Source organism: Ambystoma mexicanum, chromosome 10 (assembly GCF_040938575.1).
Source record: "Ambystoma mexicanum isolate Mex_15411 chromosome 10, UKY_AmexF1_1, whole genome shotgun sequence".
In the NCBI taxonomy this organism is placed as follows: Eukaryota; Metazoa; Chordata; class Amphibia; order Caudata; family Ambystomatidae; genus Ambystoma; species Ambystoma mexicanum.
In genome coordinates, this window is record NC_090932.1 from 592220555 (window position 1) to 592234402 (window position 13848).

A 13848-nucleotide genomic window follows, 5' to 3' on the forward strand; every position below is an offset into this window, starting at 1 on the left:
TCACAAGGCACCACCTTTTGGTTGCGGTGCAGTGGTTAGTGGCTATCCGGTTGCCGTGGTGCTCAGCACGGGCAATTCGACCACTTGATGTCCTGGAAGCGAAGAAAAAGCAAGGGACTGGTTGTTCCCACCAGTCAGGGGAAGAAGACTCTCCAGCAGGGAGATCTCCTCTGTGGTTGGGAAGTGGTGAGTCGGTTCAGCAGGGCTCCACCGGAGGTGTCGTCGTTGCAGGTCGGCTCAGCTTTACCCTCGTCGGATTCTTAGGCCCTGTGGCGACTTCTGAAGTTCCAGTCCCAAAAGCCCTGCTTTTATGCAGAAAACCCCCATTCATTCAGCCTAGCTGTCAATCAAACATGCTAAGTGGTGAGCGGGGCAGCTCACCACTCGGGCCAATCGCACAAGAGTGCGACTTGAGTTGGCAAGGCAACTCAGTCCAGGGTGCCTAAACCCCCTCCCACACCCCCTGTGGTACCCAGACAGAATGGCACCACTCTGGAGGGCGTCTGTGCAGAAGCCCGCCAAAAGTGGAACAAAGGGCTCAACCTTTGGTTCGGAGTTACAGAGGCGAACACATACGCCATTTTAAAAACCGAGTTCTGGCAGAAAATACCAACCGGTGGATTTATTTAAGATAAATAAACCGGCGGTATGTTAGAGACTAATGTGAAAAAGTATTAGCCTCCAACAATGGGAAGAATCCCATAGGAATATATTCGCGGTCGAATCTAAAAAGTAGTATCCACTGCCACCAGCCAAAACTCGACGAGGGGGACGGGACAGTGCCCCCTCGAAAAATAGACCCAGGGGTAATCGAATTACCCCTACCAGTACGTCCACAATAGGATGGTTTGTAGTAGTTCTGTTATGCCCTGGGAGACAGTAGAGTATGGAGTCTATGGTGGGGATCCTCTAGGACACCCCAGTGTTACGGCACGGAGGGTGCGGAGTAACACACATAGCAAAACACATGAGGCCCTATGGAGTAAAAGACCCCATAGCCCATAGAACACATTGACATTCAAAGAAATCAACCACATTCATGTCCAAGAGTGGGAGGAAAAGAGTCTCACTCTTGGCAGGATGAAAAAAACAAACTCCAGAAATTCAGCAAAGCTGCTGGGGGACTCACTTGGTTAGGAAATTCAGCCTAAACAGAGAATTCTCCCTAACACTCTGCACACTCGGTCGAAATCTCGAGTGATTTAGACCAAGGGCGCCAAAGTTACATCTAAGTAACTTTACAGCGGAGATTGGGAAGGTTCTGATATGCTTGTGGCTCCACATTATAACAAGGCGAGAATCCTCTGGATTGGAGTGTGCAGGACGAATGAGCCTACGTGAAGCTGCAGCATGCAGAGGGACTCACCCAAACCGGGAAACAATGGGAACACCCACACGAGGAGACCGTACACCAGACCCAGGACCAGGGTCCCTAGAAGCGGACAAAGGCGTGCACCGGAATACCAGTGAGGAGGTCGTCCGCAGGCCCGCCGTGATCAAACGGGGAAAGAGGCCACCTACCCTTCTCCCATCCTATAATGTTTTGGCGTAATGGCAACAGCCGCTAGGTGAAGCCCTTGGCATCACAGGAGTGCACAGTAAGTCAGCGTGCACATAGTGGATTGGCCTGGGCAGTATTGGAGGACTGTAACTGAGCAGAGGAGTGCGTTGGACGGATGAAGCATGACTGGGCCGCCCAGACCTGAAGAACACCAAGCAAGAACTGGTTGAGGGAGCGGAAGGGCACTCTGGGCAGTTCATTTGTGGGGAGGATATTACACTCTCCAAAGCTGCAGCAGGACAACATGGTGAGGGGTGCAGACCAACGTTGTCCTAAGTTATGGGGTGTCTTTCTCCCATTGATGGTCTCTCTTTGACATTGGGGACCATTTATTGCCCACATGATGGTCAGATTGCCTTCTGAGAAAGGGTGAAGGAGAAGCTTAAGCCTTTTGTGGAGGGCCTTCTCATAGTGGGGGGTGACTTTAAATGGTCCTTGAGCCATCCCGAGATAGGAGAAGGCTGAGGACTCAGAGGGTAACCCAGCAGAAAGAGGGTGTATCAAAGAACCTTCGCAGGATTAATAAGGAACTGGGTATAATGGATGCCTCAGCCCACCCTGCTGCTGGTGATCCCCCTCTTACTTTTTATTCTCTGAGTAACGATTAATTCTTGAGGATCAACTACATTTTAGTGGAGAATAACTTGATAGGCTAGTTTTCTGGTTCGCGGGTAGAGCATGACCATGATTTAGTACGAATAACGATTGGAGAAGGGTGGGGGACAATGTGGAAAGGTAGGTGGAAATGCAATGATGCCATTTTAAAGGATAGAAAGATTGCCAGAGCTCTGCCGGCTGACATCAAAGAATATTTTGATTTTTTTTACGATGGGTCTACATAAATTATGGGTTGGGTTTAAGGCCACAATATGGGGGTTCCTAATTCAGATTGGCTCTCAAAAGAAAAGAGGTTGAGACACGAAGAGGACCGTAGGACCAAAGTTTGTGGCTTTACAGCCAGGGAAGTCCCAGAATCGTTTCTTGTCCCCGGACCAGACAAGTTTTCTTACTTCTTATAGGTCCCAGCTTAAAGAACTTACGCTGCATGACACAGAGAAAAATCTGCTGTATCTCAAACAAAAGTATTACAAGAAAGGTGATAACGCTGATAAAATCCTAGCCTGGAGGCTCAAAGAGCCAGAAAAGTGAAATGGTGGGGGCCATAAAATCTGACGGTGGTGGGACCCATTACGATACAGATAGTGTCACAGCAGAGTTCAAGAATTATTATGAGCTTCTATATAAGATGGAATACAATGGAGATGAGTCTCATATAGAAGGGTTCTTAGACACCTTGCCTATTACAGGGATCACTGGGATACATCCTCCACGATGGATGTCATATAAAGGATGAAGAAATCATGCAGACGATCAAATCAATGAAAGGGGACACAAAGCAATGGGTTTACAGTTATAATTTGTAAATGATATCAATCTACCCTAGCTCCATACTTGGCTATGTTCTTCAATAATATACTGGGTGGGGTTCTTCCAGAAACTGTGATGGGGCCCTTATAGTGATAATCCGTAAGAAGGGCAAGGATCCGACCAGGTGTGCCATCACACCGCCCGAGACCCCTTCTCAACACAGACGTGAAGATCCTGGCGCAGCTATTGGGGAACATATTAGAGGGAGTGATGCCTTCCCTGGTACAAAGGGACCAGGTGGGTTTTATGAGAGCCAGACAGGGGTCGGACTACATTTGTAAAACAACTGACACAACATTTTTCCCCCAAGAATCTGATCTTGACGCCTACCTATTCTCATTAGACTAGAAAAACCTTTTGATATAATGGAGAGCGCCATATACGTGAGTCCAGGTTAATGGCAGTCTTTTGGAACTGTTCCCCGCTGTCAAGAGGTATGAAGCACGGGTGTTGCCTGTCCCCTTGCTGTACACGCTCACAATGGAACACCTAACAATAGCGATTTGAGAACACCACGGGAAGCAGGCGATCAACCCGGGCAAAGCGGAATTTAAGGTCTCCCTGTTTTCCGACGATATGTTAGCCTACCGTGGTGAACGTCCAAACCTCTCTCCCCAAGCTTTTTCACTTCATAGAAACCTTTGGGCTCTTCTCAGGACTACAAACTAACAAAACAAAATCTTCTATTATGTAGATGCAGATGTCGCATTCTCTCCTAGAATCAAGGAGACAGGTGCTAGATCTAAGAAAGGAGAAGACCTCAACCCGGTATCTTGGAGTTCTGTTACCCATAGATCTATCTAGGCCTTCAGCGATCAACATGTATTCACTCCTATAGGCCATCAAATCGGACTTGCATAGATGGGGCCTGCTCATACTGTCCTGGTATGGATGGATTACAGCTGTCAAAATTATCATTCTACCATGCCTATTATACCTATTCACACCTCTACCTACAAGGCTGCCAGAGAATTTCTTTTAGAGGCCTCCATCTAGCTGTGAACAGATGAGTGTGTCTTCAAGACACTCACCATTACCCACAGTTCAAATCAAAAGTGGCCCTACCATACCTAGCTAAAACAATTGTTCTCCATCGAACAGGTAGGCCTACCAGAACACCTTATTCCCACAGGCTGATCCAACCAAAATTCAAGCGAACCAGAGCAGGAGGCTCTAGTTTAGCAGTCCTCGTTGCAAAACATTGGAATGCCCTCCCTCAGCCCCTAAGAGCGGAAATTTTTACTGGGCCTTGCGGAAAGCCCTATCAACTTGACTGTTTGCCTGAATTAGTTGACTATCACCCTGCCATCACTGCCCATATCAGTAGTCTAGGCACTGTATTTGTACTTGTCTCTATAACCTATGAGCAAACTTTGTCATATTTGTACCTGTATGTTAAAATACCTATTCTTATGTACCCTACCTATCCATATGTACCACTGTCTAATCTTGATCTAAGGACTTTCCCAGACTATGGACTTTGTGTAACTGGATTGTAGCGCCCTGATGTCTGAGGGCTTGTGTGCGCTTTATAAATGCAAAAAATAAATAAAATAAATAAATAAAACAAACACCCAAGGATCAAGAGAACAACGCTTACCCTTCCAAGGGAGGCTGTGGGGTTTGGATTCCCAGATTTGTCTCTGTATTATAAAGCAGCCCAATTGAGAGTTATGATGGAACACATGAGGGACGACCTTGGGACACATTGAACATACACACCCAATAAAAGTGAGAGACTTACTCTGGGCGCCGTACAGGGATATTCTGGGAAGATTGAGAGGTCACCCGTGTTTGGGGGTATAGTGGTCTCTATGGAGAAGGGCAGATTTATGGACATCCTGTCTTCATGGGCATCACACATGACATCAGTGTGGATTCCACACATAGATCTGGGGGGTCATGGATTCCGCTATACCAAGCATGGTCGGACATGGGCCTGGAGAGAGTGAGGCAATTGTTAAGTGATGAGTGGTACGCATGGAGCGCATTACTAAGATTGTTGAGGATAGACGGGTGTTGGAGGTAAAAGGGGCAGAAGGAGCCACAAGGAGGTGGTGAAAGCCAGAAGGAAGGTGGTCAACTCAAGAGAAGGAGGTGCAAATTTGGAGAAAGAGGAAACATCAGGCAGAGATGGTGAAGATCTGCAGGAAATGTTTGTACTTGGAAGAGGGTGTAAGAGTCTGGATGAGATGGCAACATCAGGAAAAGGTGGTAAATATCCAGAGGAAGTACTTGTACTGGCAGGAGTTGGTAAAGGTCTTCAAGAATCATAACATCTTGAGGGGGTGGTGCACCCGAGTAGGTGTTCTGAACAGCGGGAAGAGGTGGAGACAAAAGCATAAAGAATGGTGCCGGCCAGCCAGGTCGGTCCTAGGCGAAACCAAACAGTGGTAGGAGGAACTAGATGGGGACAAGTAGAGCGCCATCGTTCAGAGCGGTGATTACACAACGGATTCAAGGGTACATCCCTGAAGGTGTAAAAGGAGTCTGGGACTAGTGGAACTTGAGGCTTCTGCTCTAACTTGTCATACCTACAACTACTGGAGGCAATACAAGGAATAATCCAGAAGAGTATCAAATATCAGACTTGAATTTGGATCAGTGACAGAAACTTGGTGTCAGAGACCTGTGGTCGTGGAATCCAATAAATCCTGTATATAGCTAGTCTATAAGAACTTGCCACCAGCCTGAAACAAGTAGACTAGACAACACTGGGTCAGAGAATTTGCTTTGTGGCCACTACGACTTTATGGTATAATATTTTGGATTCTGTCTTAAAGGGTTTACCCTGCCAAAATAAACATGGTCAAATCATAAGTTCAAAGTACAGTAATTTTTTGCACCCCAGGAGGCCTCTGTGAAAGGACTCAGATTGCGATGCTGTGCCCCATATATCACACCCACAAAAGAATGTGGGGTAAAAGCCACCGTTTTCTCCTTAAGTTCTATTGACACAGTCAGAAAACAACAAAAAACACAATGGAAGCAGCTCATTGGACCCACTTACCTTTAACCTGGTGCCCTTCGCCCCGGTGGAGTCTGCACGTTCACTGCCTGCAAGGTCCACCAGGCTAATCTTGCTCACCTAGGTGAACACAATGAGAATTATACCTTGTTATTTATATAGCACTTTTATCCAAAGCGCTTTACATAGAGCATTTTTATATACAATCATGTCTGAGGAGTTATGTTTGATTAGTAGGAGGATTTGCAAGTGTGCCACACTCTGACATGATGACAATGGGCCTCATTACGAGTCCGGCCATAGCCAAGCTGGAAAAACCGGTAGGCTGCCGCCGGACCTGTAATACCATTCCGCCTCCGTGATTGCCGGAATCGCCGGGACATTACAACCCCGGTGACCCGGTAATTCTGGAGGCAGAATTCTGTAAATCCCCATTCCCTTGGACTCCCATAGGACTCCATGGGGATGGGGACCATGGAAACACTGGTTCCGTCTATGACAGAGCCGGTGTTTCCATGTCCGCCTGCAGGCAGATGGTGTTACTCCCGCCAGGTCAGACCTGGCAGAAGAGACACCTTCCACCTGCAGGACTCGGAATCAGAAGGTCCGGAAACAACGGTGGCAGCGGATTTACCGCCACCGTTGTTTCCGGACTGGCTGACTTGTAATGAGGCCAATGGGCCTCATTACGAGTCCGGTGGTAGCCATGCCGGAAAAACCGGCAATCTGCTGCCGGACCCGTAATACCATTCCAGATGCATGATCGCCAGAATCACTGGGGCATTACAACCCCAGTGACCCAGTAATTCTGGAGACGGAATTCTGTAAATCCCCATTACCATCGAGTCCTATAGGACTCCATGGGGACGGGGACCATGGAAACACTGGTTCAGTCTATGACAGACCCGGTGTTTCCAGGTCCGCCTGCAGGCGGTTGGTGTTACACCCACCAGGTCAGACCTGGCGGGAGTGACACCTCCTACCTGCAGGACTCGGAATCAGCCGGTCCGGAAAACAGCGGTGGTGGATTTACCTCCACTGTTGTTTCCAGAGCTGCTGACTTGTAATGAGGCCAATGTCATACATACATAACACACCCTACTGTAGCCACCTGTATGTACTCTGGTTCCTCACAGACTCCGGAGAAAATGAGTACAATGCACAACATAATTATAGGGAATGCAAGTTTTTATTAGCCTTTGATAGTGGATTTCCAAATACTGGCAGCATCAGTTTTTCTTGGTGTGAAGAATGCAGCAGAGCGTGCCCACCCACTACAGCAGGGCCTCTCTGCTGGATTCTCATCATGTAAAGCATGGACATAAATAGGCACACAAATCCAGGCAGGCTCCAGGTTCCTGGCCCTATTTACTCTCTGTGCGGAAAACCCAACTACCTCCACAAAGAGCAGCGATGCGTAAAGTTAACTACTGAAAAAACATGGTAGCAGCTTTTACAGTAGATTACAGCAGATGCCCTTGAAAGCATACATGTTGTAGAGGTCTCTTCCTCTTTGCCGCGATGAGAATATTGATGCAAGCAGAGAAACATTTAGCCTCACAGTCACAGAGCTGGGAAGCACACAGTGCATGTTCCTCCATTTCTGGCTCCATTGCAGGGAATCAAGTTCAAAATAGTGTAGAAGTGGCAAAGCACGCGTAAAGATTGTTTTTGCAGGTTTTCCCGCATCTGCATCATTAAACAGCAACAAGAAAAGGAGAGAATCCAAAATTGTGGAATGTTATGTCATGCGAAGTTGTTTTTAAACTACACTCATCCCCAATATAGTGGTCCTCTGTTAAATGGCATATTTGGCCCACATCCGGAGAAACCGGACTTTGATCTGTTTGGGAAAGAAAAGGTGAGAGGGAGGGAAAAGTGGGAATAAGGATAGGAACACACACTAAACATTGGAAAGATATGTAAGAGTTAGCAGAGAGGTGATGTAATTGTGCTATTATGAGGTGCACTTGTAATGTTGACAGTGGATAAGGCAGAATGCTGATCAGAAAGAGGGAAAACTGAACATGTTGCGATAGCAAGCTTTACCAATGATGGGAGTTTCTATTACTTGGAAGGTAGTCGTTTTAGTCACAGCATGATTATCCGAAGGACTCGAGATGTGCTCAGGCATGCCCTTGAAGAGTGGAAGCTTGACTGCTAGTTAACATTTGCAGGTCGCCCCTGCCAAATCCCAGTGAATAAATCTGGGACTGCCAATCAAACTGAATTTGGTAGAATTAGCAAAGTAGAAATGTGCATAAAAGAAAGACAGATTACAACATCCAAAGCATTTCGGATCAATATATAATTTATTAGAGAAGTATCTGTCCATCAGTATGTAACAGTTAATAGAGAAAGATTTGGGAATGCAGCTACAATGTTAGTGACATTCACCACAATGATTCCCCTAGCCACTCAGTTGGACCTGTGACATTGGTTGACTTTATATATTCCAACTGGTGCTTCACAAGGAAACTGGGAAGAATATGATGCATTTTCTGATTCTTAGAAACTCTCAGAAGTGGCAGAGCATTTGGTCTATAAAGGGGAAAGTGGGAGCACATAGCGAAGATAGGAGAAGGGAAGAAATGTAAGCTGTAAGGAAGGCATGGTATCAAACAGTAGGACAGACACAAGTGATCACATTTCAAAGGTGTTTATTGAACTTCAATCTGGTTTGAAAAACACCTATCTAATCCTAAATCTAAAGATGGGAGAATGCTACGACTATCAAATAATAATAACACAGTCCTAGTGAGTCTGACAAAATAAAATGGCCCATACTAATAAACCTATTGCCAATCCTTACTTCTAAATACAAATAGTCAGGGAAACAATGTTATGCAAAAGAAAAGTGTTCAAGGAATGATATGTCAGGATATTGAAGCAGTGGGCTTCCCTTCCCCATGTTTTCAGCACAGGACAAGGTGGTACACTCGAGCTTAGCACAGTCTCTGGCTTCTCTGGCATAGGATGCAGTTCAAAACCTCAACATCAGGGCCTTCTGTGTCATAGTCTCTGTCATCCAACGTCTCTTATTTCAGAGGGCCTAATGTAACATGACAAACATTAAAGTTCCTTTCTTCTAAGGATTTCAAATATAGATCCGCCTCTGCTGTGCTCACATCCACTTTAACAGAAAACCTTCAATTGGTCTCCCTCTGCTGTGCTCGGACCAAATTCATGTACTTTTTCGAACTTTTTCTACTTCATCAAAATCGAAGACTTTCGGCTTTGCGAGGAATTTTGCTTGACCCGTTGCAGGACCACTTTGATTCCCATGTATTTGTTCTCTTTCGATTGATCTCCCTCTGCTGGGCTCGGACCAAATGTATCTACTTTTGTCACTTCTCAGCTGGGTACCTTACAGAGACCTTTGATTGAGCACTCACGCAGTGTTGGACCACTCTGACAAAGGTATCATAGCTTGCTTTAAAGTTCAATTATTCATCAGCAGTTCAACTTCACTTGCGTCTCTTATCACACGCACTTTAACAATGTTCGATCCAGCGCTCACCATACAATGTTGCTGCTTGCAACCTTGACTTCAACAAAGATCGGTCTTGTATCAGTCTCCCCAACTCATCGGCTGTTGTGATTTCATTGACGGCTCTTTGTTCTTGGAGCCAATGTCGGAACCACAGCGGCTGGTGATTCTCCCCGCCTTGATTATTGACGCGGGAGGGCCCGGGTATATCCAACACACAATGCAGGATTCTTCAGCCTGGTTTCATGGTCTTACGCTTTCCACTTTTGAGGTCTCTAGGAAGTAATGGTTCCTTGTCGAAAAGGTCAAGGGAATTTCCCTCCTTGCGATACCCTTTGGATTTGCCGTCTTCCTCTCTTGCTCAGCTGCTGTCTCAAAACTGCTGTTTCCTTGTATGTTTTGCCTCGCTCAGAGTGTACTCTCATGTTCTGCCTTTTATCATGTGGGGAAGTGCATTGGAAGTCAGGTGTGTGTGATGTCAGTAATTGCCTGACCATTGTATTGGGACACGTCAGGTATACTGCTAGGGTGTTAGTCTGTTTTCTCTTGTAGCGGGCTGGCTGTGAGAAAGTGTTCATGTTGGAAAAGGGGAGGGGGCAGTGTTACTAAATATCCTACCTGGTTGGATGGGGTAAAGATGTTACAAGGAAGGGGATACCACGTCTCACCATCCGGTGTCCCACTCCCAGAAGACCCCTCACCCAGGTGATCCTCCCACACTGGTCCACCCCCAGGAACTGGATCCAAAATGTATGGCTGTGTCCTGGCCACCTGGATGACAGATCACCCGGGGACTCGTGGGTGAGACACCTTCAGGTTTCTCACAAAATCCTCACCATTAAGAGCCAGAATTTCATGGACTCACAGTTTGGGCAGGTTCACTAATGTGGGTAGTGGGTATAGTAAATACAGTGAATAAGAGCTGCTATCACACCTCGAGGATTTATCTATCTGAATTGAAAGGTCTGCAATATTTTTATCATATCTGAAGCCAGCAGCAAAGTAGATATTATCCAAGTATAACATTTGCATAGGGCTCATTTTACCCATACCATAGATGGGGTACATAGAATCCTCTAGTGAATGGTATTGAGCCTTTAAGCAGATCTGTTGGAGGCTGTGATTACACAGTCACCAGGTATGAAGAGCACTACCTCATGTGGGGAGCAGGAATGATGGTGCCAAAAGGTAATCACACAAGTGTTAAATGGCTTGCCAAGGTGTTATTAAACAGGAAACGACTGAGAAGGGGAATCACAGAGCATGGTGTTCAGTCCAAGGAGGAGCATGATAACTCCAGGACGGCAAAGGATAGCTCCTTGGAGGATGAAGGCCATGACCAAATAAAGACATATAAAGTTTGGGGACAAGGCAGACCCAGGAGGAGGAGATTGCATCTACACATTCAGAGAGTGCAATTCAAAGTTCTATCACCCAGCAAGGCCGAAAGGTTTCACCTAGGGATGGAGGACAAATGTTGTAGCCACTCCCATATTGCAATAGTCTCTGTCCAAGACTGAACAAAAAACAATTAACAAAATACACCTACGGCTAAACGCTACAAGTGTCATACACTACTATTGCATTCCTCCCTGAAAGGTAAGCAGAAACTAGAAAGCAGGTATGGAAACCGTACATTGGCGAGAGAGCGGGACCCCCTGACCCCTGCCATTTCGTTATAGATGCGAAAGACAGGAAGCCAGCCACATTTCAACGCGCACACAAGTCTATCTGAGGTATTACCCAAATTGACCTTTTACAATTGACCTTTTGTTCTAATTGACCTAATATTAGTGGTCCTAATTGACCTTCTGCACAATTGACCTTTACCTTTATTTTACTTTTATATACATGTGTGGGGTGAGAGGGCACTAGAGGGCCGACCAAGATGGCCACTCCCCTGTAAGCTCCTGGCTACCTCCCGTATGAATCCTGTTTAACCGCGGCAATCCTGTGGCGAAACCACTAAATCCGCTAGAAATACTCTATCCTAGCACAGCACCTCATCCCTGCCGAAAATCCGGAGAGAATCGGACTTGCCTTCTGCAAGAAATCCGCTGTGTAGTGTGGCCCGCACAACCACGAACTGCGTGGGGTCTGGAAACTCTGGCCCGCCTGGCCAAAATCCTTCAGAGACATACAGGAGCCGCCCGCGAGACCTGCCGCGGATGCCACCAGTAGAAAGCGACACGGAGGGAGTCGCTCAGAACCAGGGCGCTGCCTCGCCAGCCCTGTAGAACGGCTTCACAGCCCACAGCCAGCAGTAGGACAGTGGTGGAGCGAACTCCCCGCAGGTGAGAGGCGGGAGGCACGCGGAGGCTCACAGAAGCAAGCGGGACGGCGAGACTACGCTACGCCTACAAGTTAGGGTCCCTCTGAGGTGCCCCCGCCATCTTGGCCCATAGCGACTCCCCCGCATGGCTGGGTCTCGGCCCCTCGCGCAGCACAAAGCGGCTAAATCTGAACCCTCACTGCGCCTTTGCTACATCCGAAAATCAGACGCTCCGACACTGCCGCCAAGTTCAAGATGGGGAAGCGGACAAGTCCCAGAAAAGACTCAATTTTGATGCAGGCCCAGTACCTAAAACGCCCAGGCCGGAACACCGCCCAGAATCCCCGGATAATCAACCGGAGGTAGAGCTGCAGCAACAAACGGAAATCAGGGAAATCCTGATGGAACTAAAAGCTGGGATAGGCGGCCTGGACAGCAAGATAGACTCGCTCTCGTCCAAGGTGAATCTGTTGCAGCACCGTCTCGACAAACACAGCGACAAGCTCGACTCCGTCGAACAGAGAGTGTCAGATCTGGACGACGGCACATCAGCACTTACTTCCCGTGTCTCCACGCTTGAGGGGCAAATGAAGGCCGTACTCGCCAAAAACAAGGACTTGGAAGGCCGCTCCAGACGAAATAACATTAGGATAGTCGGAGTCAGAGAAAGACAACTACCAGTCAGAATGGAAGAACACATCAAAAAACTATGCACGGAGCTATTCGGAAGAGCCCACAGAATCCCTGCAACAAGACCTGCTCCGGGAGCCCCTGTCCGCCCGATCATTGCCAAGCTCTTAAGCTTCAAGGACAGGGACGCCATACTCAGAATGGCAAGAGAAAATGGCAAACTACACTTCGACGGGGACGACATCCAGTTTTACCCAGACTTTTCGCCATCAGTCCAAGCCCAAAGGAGATAGTTCACCCATGTGAAACACAGAATGCGCATCAACCAAATCATGTACTCGATGCTCTTCCCGGCGAGGCTTCACATTCAACTGGAGGGAAATACCCACTTCTTCAACTCCCCAGACGAAGCCACATTGTACCTCGACCGGCAGGGATGTAAATCCGCAAACGAAATGCCCGGAGCCACAAACAGAGAAAGAGCGGGGAGAGTCCCGCCGTGATAAACACCCGCGACACTGAGCCAAAGCAAGATGGTATCAAGCCATCAGGACAATCTTCGCAAACGGGAGGTTGGGGACTAAGCCTCGGAAGGCCACCTGCGCCCCGTGCACAGCACGTCTTGTGTTCTAGTTGAGGGGGTTCCAAACTGACAAGTTGGGGGTTGTCCGTGCAAGGGAAATTGTTTTATTGTTGTTGTTGTTCGAAACACGCACCATGTGCCATCGCCTAACCGTGGGCCTCATCCAGAGCCCCGCCGCCACCCCTCACAAGCCCTCCCGCCTGATGCTGCTCCCATGCAATTCAGCCGACCCAAGTGCCGGGACACCGCGAGGGGTGGCCCTCCGGTCTCTCTGCAAACGGGTGCCATATAAAACATCACTGTTACATTCAAAGTAGCAACCTGGAACATTAGAGGGGGCAACATCCCGGCCAAGACACGCAAGATCCTGCAATTACTCAGACGCCACAAGATCAAGGTGGCAATGATTCAGGAAACCCACCTTTTACAGCAAAACGAGCACCTGTGGGCCCACAGCTGGGGATGCCATCGCTACTTCTCTTCATATTCATCCTACGCCAGGGGAGTCGCAATTCTTCTTCACACTTCGCTGGGGTTTCGCTTGATCCAAACAGAAAGAGATAACGATGGAAGGGCTCTTCTGGTTCGGGGCATGGTGGAGGGAGAGGAGGTGGTTTTCGTCAACTCCTACGCCCCCAACACAGACGGTGCAAACAACTTTGACTGGGTGCTGTCCCGCCTCACGCAAGTGCGAAACGCTACCATAATCTGGGGAGGCAACCTGAATACTCATCTCAACCCACTGAAAGATAAATCACAGCTAACAACCACGCACCCGTCCAAAGCCAGCCTACAGGTGCAGGAGATCTGCAAAGCATTTGACCTATCGGACGTATGGAGGATCCAGAACTGGGAAGCCAGAGACTACACATACCACTCAAGTGTACATAATACAAACTCTTGCATCGATTATCTG

General features: G+C 47.8%; 1 protein-coding gene across 7 annotated transcripts in view; it reads right to left on the reverse strand.

Annotated features, from left to right (window-relative positions):
* KIF1A (kinesin family member 1A) overlaps nt 1-13848 on the reverse strand; it is a 4129412-nt gene that overhangs the window by 3398050 nt on the left and 717514 nt on the right. For all 7 annotated transcript variants that reach the window (XM_069618139.1, XM_069618143.1, XM_069618141.1 and 4 more), the window contains exon 8: nt 6000-6077. In XM_069618139.1, the coding sequence (XP_069474240.1) occupies nt 6000-6077 (78 nt within the window). The remainder of the gene's footprint in view (nt 1-5999; nt 6078-13848) is intronic.